Genomic DNA, 9,626 nt, shown 5'->3' with positions numbered 1-9,626 from the left:
TGCACTGCATTGTGATGTTTATTTTAGGATGTTCTTATGCATCTGTACACATGAATCCAGATTTTTCAGTTCTGACGGTTCCCAGATGACAACAAGATGCTTTCTTATACACAATGTAAAAGTTGTGAAATTTTAAAAAACATAACATACACACAGAGTCTCAGTGAGACTAAGAACAATATCATTTTGAGTTTGAAGGCAAGAAAAGAGGATGTAAAATTTTGGAGGGTTTTGCATGTTGTTCCACTATAGTTTTGGGAGTTCTTCACACATCTGGCTTGTCTCTCATCAGCGAATGGCTATCAGTCCAACATCAATGAGTTTCTGAATCTTCTGAGCAATAACTGGATTCTTTAAGTGGCTGAGGAACAGGAAAGAAAAAAAGCAAAGTAAATTCTTCATGTAGTTATGTGAAGATGTACTTATTTGCAAAAGACTGACTGAAGACAGAAACGGAAAAGGTGAACAAAAGTTGGCCAACTTACTCGCTAAGTGCCTGAGGATCCTTCTGCATTTGCTCAAGGATCATGCGCATGGCTGGGTCACTCATAATCTGCTGCACCTCGGGATCAGCCATGGCCCTTTGCTTCACTTCCTCTGGGCTGTCATTCCTCGTGGCCTGATTGACCATACAGCGCTGCATGCCTTCTGTGGCTTCCTGCAGGTGGAGAGGAGGGCAAATGATGAAGCAAAGTTAATTAATCTTTCATCTGCATATACAGCTAAGACCTGATGTACTATTAACACATCTATTTTCAAGAATTTTGTGGCAAGTATCATTGTTTTGTTAAGCTGAGGAAGATCATCAAAGAAACATCTGAGTCATGGCATTGTGAAAATCCACGTTACATATCAATTTATTTTTTAGACAGGTGAGGAATTACTGAACTTAAATCATAAAAAGTCATAACATCACACCCTTTTTTTTCTTTTTTTTTTTACAATACTTTGAAGGAAAGTCAAAAATTGTAGTGATTGTGTAGATGTAAAATCAATCAATCAAGTAAAATCAAATTAAATTATTTCTCTTCATTTATTTCTCTTAAACTTTGAAATGCCTGATTTTCTGATGAGACTGAAGCAACCTGTTAAATACCTTTGAGGATGAGTCGAGCTCCATAGCCTTCTGGTACGCATCCATGGCTTTAGAAAAATCTTTCATGGCCTCCAGAGCAGCTCCTTTGCGTGTGTAACCTTTAACTGTGGGCAGAGGTGTTAAATTAGTAATAAAAAAAAAAAATCTGGGTGATTTGCCTCAAATCAAGGTTTTATTAAGCATTGTAATACAATTTCATTTCATACTATATCTTAGAATTAAAATAATTAAAATGTCCAACTCACTGAAGCTGGGTTCAAGTTTGATGCACTCCTCACAGTCCTAACAAAAGAACATCACAAAGGTCATTTTTAAAATGCAATAGAAAAAAAAAGATCCAATTTCTAGTCAGGTTAGAATCTCATAAACCGATTTACAGAGCTGCTACAGTAGGGGAGGAAAAACAGTACCTTCAGGGCAAGTTGAAACTCCAACAGCTTTGTGTAGCAGGCGGCTCTGTTACTGAAGAGTTTGGCATCATTGGGGTTTCTCTTGATGGCCTCAGTGTAATGTTTCATGGCTACGGGGTAGTCTCCTGTGAAAAGGAAAAGATAAGTTCAGTTTCTTATTACGTTAAAACAGAAGAATCAAATGATAATCAACCAATAAGCACTTCAACTATTACACGCACCTTTCTGGAAGGCATCATTGCCCTTGTTCTTCTCTTCCAGAGCCAAGTCAGGGTTGATGTAGGCTAGTTTCTCCTGCTCCTTCAATATTTTCTCTGCCTGTAAAAGCAAATTTGGTGTCAAGCTGAATAGCCAATTCTGTTTTCATTCACAGTTCAATGTCTAGCTAGCATATACACTTAACAAATCAACCCCTGAAAACTTCAAAGGGGAGGAAATCAAACATCAGATGGCAACACACCTGCTGACACTTCTTCAGGACGTCAGGGGTACGATGCTCTGTCAAACTCTTGTTGAAATACTGAACTGCTTCTTTGTATTTGTCCTGCTTGAACCATGAGTTGCCAATTCTAGCCAAGGCCCTAAAATAGAGTGGAGGGATAAAGACATCAGAAAGATAACGACATGGAATTGTTTTCATAATTTGTGTCCTTATGCAATGTCAATGCATCAGAGTTAGCTGGTTTCACAGTGAAAAGCAACATATACACACTGCCACCTAGTGGTTCTTACATCTCACAGCTGACCTCTCAGCAAATTCTTGCCAAGGGCCAGTACATATGCTACTTCAGTAGTGCTTGACAGCTCGTAGAAAAGCTTCAGAAAACGCCTGCGCCTACACAGTTGTACACAGATGTGTAGATTCATTTGTGAATAACAATCAGACATTAGGAATTGACAGAAATTATGTTATCATTAAGAACTCACTTTGCAATTTGTCTGTAGTCTTCCCGGTTCTCTCTGCCGACATCAATTGCCTTCTCACACAGCTCTCGACACTTCTCAAACTCTCCCTTTTCGAAGTACACAGCTGAAAGAGTACATATTTAATATGGTCAGTCAAACTGCAATTAATTATATGTATGTAAAAAAGAAAAGAGTTGTGCGTTCTTAACATATTTATCTCCAACGTGTGAGACTGGAAACTGGTTTCCAGTATATCAGAATATTTACCTGCTTGATTAGAAATGTAGGTCATGTTGGTGGGGTCATGTTTGATTGCTTCTTCATAGTGTTTCAGCGCTGTTTCAAAGTCTTTATTCTTATATGCAGCATTGCCAAGTTCTTTTTCCTTCAAGGCCTGTAAAAAGGAAAGTAGGGGATTAACAAAATCTGAGACAACCGATTCACTCCAAAAAAAGTGGGGTTATTTTTATGCTTTTTCCACATTTTTTGGGGGTGGAAACACTTGTTTACCTTTCTCTTGTTTTCTGGAAGGTCTTCCTCTTTTGGTGGCGGTGGCTGAGTCTCTTTGGGTTTGGGTGGAGGTGGGGGAGTGGGCTCCTCCTCTTCCTCCATCTCAGAGAGGTTCAGTCCCAGGAGCACAGAGAGTGTGGTCATTACTCTGGGATCCTGCAGCTTCCTGCAAAACAGTCAAACATGTGTATTTCAATCTATTTATCTCTTGGCTGCTTCCATATTATGCATGCTGATGATGACTGAGTGACAACAGAGAGGATGGCCAAAAGGTGATGATCAGTTGGCAAACAAATACCATCCTGCACTGATAATGTCCAAACTACATGTTTTTCATTTCAGCCTAAGGACACAATGCTATAGTCTTGTATCAGAAAGTGCACATACGTGCCAAGCTCCGAAGGTTTGTTCCTGAGTTGCTCCAGCAATTCTTTGTAGCTAGGATCTGACAATAATTCTCGGGTCCGAGGATCATTCTCCAGCTTCTGATACAAGTTGGGCATGGCGAAGGGATTCATCATGGATTTCTCTGTTGTGACAAGAACAGATGTTATTAGTGTGATTTATGTGGTCATGAGTAAAGTCTGCCCACCAATCCTGTACAGGTCTAGGATTAAATTTACCAGCGCTTTCTCTCCACAGTAACCCCTGGTTGCCATCCACTGAATGAATCACAACACTCAAAACCCAAATGAAATGCCTACTCCTCTTCTGAAAGCTTGAGCACAATGCGAGTTTGCTTTGATCCTATCAGCAGCCACCTCTAGTGGCTCTACCCACGTAGAAAGGAAAAAAAGCCACACTATTTAGAAATCATAATTCTACTATCTGCAGAATAAAAGACATCACAAATTCTAGTGTACACACCTGCAAGCCGGGCCTCAATGTTCTGTAAACCCTCTTTTAACTGCTGGTTAGTTGGCTCTTGCCGGAGCCCCTCTTGGTACGTAGCTTTAGCATCCTCCAAGCGACCAAGAAACTCCTGAGCTGCTGCTTTGCGGGAGTAGCCCTGGTTGAAAAATATCAAATTATAACAGATTATAGAATAGATTATAACAGATCACCTTCTCATTTTTAATTACCACATGTCTTGTCAACAGAATAACTGCAAAAAACATCATCTCACCTTGCCCCAGTCAGGCTTGATCTTGATCGTCTGACAGGCATCCTGAAGTGCATTCTCATAGTTTCCTTTCTTAGCATAGGCAGCTGAGCGGTTACTGAAGAGGACATGGTTTGAAGGGTCCAGAGCCAAGGCTTCAGTGTAGCATCGTACAGCCTCATCAATATTTCCAGCACTGAGAGCTTTGTTGCCCTGGTCTTTCAATGCCGAAACCTATGAGGCAGGAGGATACAATCAATGAAGCACAAAGACACACAACTTCTCAATACTGCAGCTCTCTTGCTGTAAACTTTGTGAAAATACACATGCATACAATCCCCAAACAGACTTAACAACAGAGAAACATCTTTCACAGCTGTCCATGCATAACGGAAAAAAAGACAACTACCCAGCTGCTCCTATGAGACAGGTGCACCAGTGATGCAGAGACATAATAAGCCATTATTTTGTTACTGCACATTTATGTGAATTTTAACTCTATTAGCTTGCAAATAATATGATCCTTAGAGTCTCACAGCATGAAAGTTTGAATCCTCCACTTCATTTCCAGACAATAAATGCTGTCTGGTTTTCAGATACCATTAGCAACGGTGACAATACTAATAAAAAGGGAAGGGGAATGGAAAAGTCTTTAGGTACAGATTACTCCTCGTCACTTATTTGTGGCTTGGCACGGTATGACAAGTCATCATGCGTGTCTCCAGTACATGACAGAGTCAATTATCATTCAGCAGAGAGAAGCACCACCCTGTTCTAAAAGGAGCTTCTCCATCTATTCTAGCTTCATTTGACAACTATGTGATAACACGTAAAAGGGCAGGAAATATCCTGTGCAAGCACAAGGTGTTTTAACTGGCCTGGCGTTCTCTCTACAGTTACCTAGGCTGGCAACTCCACTTCACATTAAATATTTGAAAACATAAAATGGGATCATCATTGCAACATTAAAATACCCTGTGATGTTGTAGGCTGGGATTATGATAAACAGTGGTTAACAGGGATTTTCAGAAAAATCCTCGCAGTTGTCTGACCAGCATTAGTTTGAGAAAAAGAATACTTAATGTTTTTGTACAGTTAAGTACCATATATGCTTTGCTTAATCACCCAAACACCTGCATTTGTGAATAAGATTAATTTAATTAATCACAAAAGCAGGGCTGTATTCAACACTATTACCACTCAATGGGATAAAACATAATTTGAAAAGACCAAAGGCTGCCTAATGGAAATTCTCAGACTTGACCAAACAAGAAATTTAAAGTGAGATGTGGCTGGCAATGAGGATGCTTTCTTTTGGATAATGCCATTGGTTTACAATGAAATGCATAAAAATTGCAGTGGAGAGTGGTATCAATATCAGATAAACTGTCTTTCATCGTAACTGTAATAGCTTTGAGTGTCTGAGATGGAGACAAAATTATTTACAATCAAATCCATTTTGTGAGCTGAAATTAGTCACATGACCTCTAAAATACATCAAGGCACAACCTACAGAGCTTACTGTTTTGTCCTCTATAAATTATTAAATGAAGTGGCCATGTGAAAATAGAAGTTCCTCTCTGCCTCAGTGTAACTGTAACCAAAAAAATTCCCTCTTTAGACATGAACGGTGCACATTACAAATGTTGATTCCATTTCCATGTATTTCCATATTGTAAACTGTTTTCCTTTTCTGAATACAACAACATCTATGTCACGTCTGCCTGTATTGGGTGAGGGATCCTTCATCTGTTGCTCAGCCTGAGGTTTGTCCAATATTTTCCCTGTTTGCTTGGGAGTTTTTCCTCAGTCGATGTGAGGGTCTTAGGGCAGAGGATGTTGTTATGCAACCCTTTGAGACAAACTGTTTGTAAAAATGGGCTATACAAATAAAATTGCCTTGCTTTGCCTATAATGTTTTGGTGCATTGCCAGATAATTTATACATTTTCAATCACCAGTTGTCTTCAGGAAAAGACTGACAGAATGTGTGATACAAAAAGAGATTTTTTTGTGGACTGCATTCACTTTTTAGACTTATTCTGTCATTAGTTTCCATATGTCTCCTTCATTTGTTTCCTTTTTTTTTCTTCTTTTCTCTCAAGTTTAGTTTGGTGTGTCGTTTGTGGTTGTTGTCTCTTTAGTAAGGCATGACTCATTTGGCTTGCTTGGTTCAGGATGATTGTCTTTGTTAAATATTTCAACATGTATGTGTATATTTACTTTTAATTTTGTATATGTATGTATATTCATATTTAGCAGGCTAGTATGTGAACTTTTTTATAATTTTAATACTGCAACCGAGAAACCCAGGATGAAAAGCGCTGCTGAGACATTGACAAATGGGAATCTCTAATAAACTAAACTATAATGAGTGGTTAGCTCAGGTATGGTGATGTAAAAGGTAGCCTACACTATCAAAATTGAACGGATCTCCCCCCCAAAATACTTGATAATGTGGCCAATCGCACGGCAGAGGACGCGGCAGCTGACGACAGAATGCGGCTGTAGCCATGACAGCGGAGCCCCGTGCGTCTAGAATGATCCTCCGGTCTGAGTCGGTCCAAAAATACTCCTGCAGCAGCAGCAGCAGCAGCATGTGTTTCTGACTGACTGGCTGCCGCAGTTTGCACCGATTGTCCACAGGCAACATTTAATAACAGGATGCAAATTACGGCTCTCGGTTGCCCGTCACCTTGTTAGTTAATGATAGCGTTTACTGTACGCTGTGAGCTATTGTTAGCCGTTAAACAGTGATTTGCTAACCGGTGGGTTACTTGTGCTTGTCATTGGTGTCTTTCCGGTGATTTACATGAGGGGTAAGCGAACTGTTCATTTACACAGAGGAGCAGGGCTGCAGACGCAGAAAAAAAAACCTTCCTGCAACAGCTGTGATATATATATTAAGCCCTACACCACGTTAGCTTAACAGTTAGCTAACCTTGTCGAGTACAGTCGTTAATTAGCCGCCGTGCTTAAATGACAAGCAGCTAGCCTCCCCAAGTTTGCACCACTTGTAAGTATTTCCAACAACTCAACAGTCTGGCGCTGTCAAAATATTTTATATTAGGTAACATCATCAACCCCAACCATACATCAGATCAGTCATACAACAGCTAACGTTACAACACATTACTACCGGATTGACGGTAAGCTAACGAGCTAGCTAGTCCTCTGATATTAGCAAACACTGAAGTCCCCGTTTTTAAAGAGCTCGCTGAAAACACCACCTTTCGAATTTATACTTTATCAAGACTTGAAATTGAGGTTACTCGGTGAAACACGTATTTTCTATTTAAATACCCATGTAAAGAAAGTAGTTAAAGTGAAGAGTAGCGGGACACTCACTTTCTCCATGGTGCATGCACGAGGTTCCTTCCAGAAACTACTGCGGACTGGCGCCTCCCCCTGAACAACACGGAAGTTGCCAGTTTGGGGAGGATGATATCCGTAATCACGGATCAGATTTACATTTCACCCGTGAGCATATTTTTGAGGGACAATTTAGCTTCCAATGGGGGGAAAAGAAAGAAAAAAAAACATGATAGAAGTTATGCTCTACTGTGCGATAGGGGCAAGGCTAGTATATGGGTTTTTAGCATGAAAGGTGCCATATAAATAAATAAAATTTGAATTTGAATTTAATGACGTCAATGTCAAGTGGTGTAACCGGTATACCAAAGGAAATAGGAAAATAAATTGTAAAATGTAAGTCACTTTTGCAACGCAACACTATGTTTCTTGACAAATTCTGTCACATTATTTAGAAGAACTGAGGTGTTTCTAGTATAAGTCCTGCTAAGTGTCGCCAAAATGCATTAACATTTAAATATAGAAGAAGTACGGCAAAAATCTATTTCAAATGAAATTTTTTTTTTTTATCAGTGCACTTAATCCACTGTAGGTGGATCAAATATTTTTTGAATATTTATCATTATTTTGTGGTTACACAATTTGACAGGGGCATTCAGTCTTACTTTTGTTTAAAAAAATGGGTCATTTAAATTGACATAAAACCAACACAAATACAAAATGTACATTTTAACATGGAAGATATTTTTGAACCTTACCTGCACTGACCCATAGGCCTAGTATACTATACTACCATATGGTAAGCACACAATAACTTTTATATCTATCTTTATTATCCTCTATTTCATTCTACTGTATAAATCCTAAATTGTATATCGTATGTGTATTTTTTGCACTAGAATATTGTTAATTTATTCAATTATATTTTATTTTATCTTACTAACTTTTTGCTCATTTTTGTATCTTTTGTGTCTGCACCTGACACCACATCAGGTTCCTAGTGCTGTAAAGTGACCTTCACTGCTCTTGGCAATAAAAACATTTCTGATTCTGATTCTGATATTAAGTAGTAGTAAGAAAGTAAATCTCAACACCTAAACACCCGATAATGTCATCAGTTCATTAGTCACAGGTCTTTCATGCTTATAATTAAAGTTTAATAACTGTAGCTTGCCATTGTTTGCTGCGACCTGACCTCAAATACCCCCTACAAGCTTTTATGGCAACGTATTAAGTGGTATGGCACCCTCCTAGCCTGTTGTTAATAATTGATATCATTACATTGCATTTATGATATTTTTATTTTACAACTTGGTCGCTTTTATAAAATGAGGTGCAAACGGCCTGTTATGATTACAACCAGGCTTCCCACTGTTCTCACTGCAATAACTGTACATCTTCTGTGGAGTCTGAGAGTTAGAAAATCTGAACCCCATATAGTCATGAGATTTCCTTTCAGCAATACTGAGATACAACAGACCAAGTGTGGTATCCAACTTAATTATGAATTTAAGCAATAGGATCCATATTTTCTCAGAGGGAAAATACCAATAATGTTGCCATAGATTCACAGACCCAGCAAAAGAAGTCATGTGTGTCACAGTTAAAGAGTGGATGCCATATAAAGTGCAGTGTCTACATGACATCGAACTGAAGTTAATTTCTCAATACTGTGTTGATACCGATACTCTCTACATGGCAGACACTTGGATAGTTGTGTATTCAAGTTATAATCATTTTCTGTGCCGTCTCCTTGTCGATTTCCTCTGGCAGGTGTCATAAACTCTCCCCTCTACATTAACCAAAAGTCTGACACCACTTTCCCATACATTTGAATAGAATAATATACCATCTGTCTACACGTTTTCTGTTTTGCCAATTTCACCATGAAACAAACAAGTAACCTTATAAAACAAAACAATAAACCCAGTCTCGTTGCTCAGCAGAAGTTAACAGATTCGAAAGATAGCTATATTTGTGTTTACTGCAGTTGTCTATATTGTCTTTATTTTATGGTCAATTTATGCAGAACAAAAATTGGAGATGATAATATGTTTATCTACCAAGATCACTGCAGTTATGATTGTGATGCATGGTCTTCACCAAAATGAGCTGTGCCCCACGATAGATGTAGCCTAATATAAAAGTAAAGTAAGTTCAGACCATAAGTAGCCTAAAGAAAACACGGATCTGATAGGCTATACATATACCATCATTACGTTTTCCCTCAATCTACAAGACAAGGTATCCAAGGTATCCTCTGTGCTGTGTTTCTTTCCTCCGAGCCCACT

The 9,626-nt window shown here is 38.8% G+C and overlaps 1 protein-coding gene across 1 annotated transcript; it reads right to left on the bottom strand.

Annotated features, from left to right (window-relative positions):
- On the bottom strand, positions 1 to 7,410 carry stip1 (stress-induced phosphoprotein 1). The gene is made up of 14 exons (XM_085797476.1): positions 7,372 to 7,410; positions 4,049 to 4,258; positions 3,790 to 3,931; positions 3,310 to 3,451; positions 2,923 to 3,088; positions 2,680 to 2,806; positions 2,434 to 2,536; positions 1,967 to 2,087; positions 1,728 to 1,824; positions 1,507 to 1,631; positions 1,342 to 1,378; positions 1,097 to 1,200; positions 486 to 658; positions 1 to 361 (listed from the first exon to the last, which is right to left on the bottom strand). Exons 1-14 carry the CDS (start codon positions 7,378 to 7,380, stop codon positions 289 to 291), a joined length of 1,629 nt encoding a protein of 542 aa, XP_085653602.1. The 5' UTR covers positions 7,381 to 7,410; the 3' UTR covers positions 1 to 288.
- Between the last annotated feature and the right edge of the window lie 2,216 nt (positions 7,411 to 9,626).

The sequence above is a fragment of the Trachurus japonicus genome, chromosome 14 (genome assembly GCF_045865225.1).
Source record: "Trachurus japonicus isolate A0001 chromosome 14, Traja_1.0".
Classification (NCBI taxonomy): Eukaryota; Metazoa; Chordata; class Actinopteri; order Carangiformes; family Carangidae; genus Trachurus; species Trachurus japonicus.
Note: the sequence above shows the minus strand (reverse complement) of the source record. Positions and strands in the feature narration are given on the sequence as shown.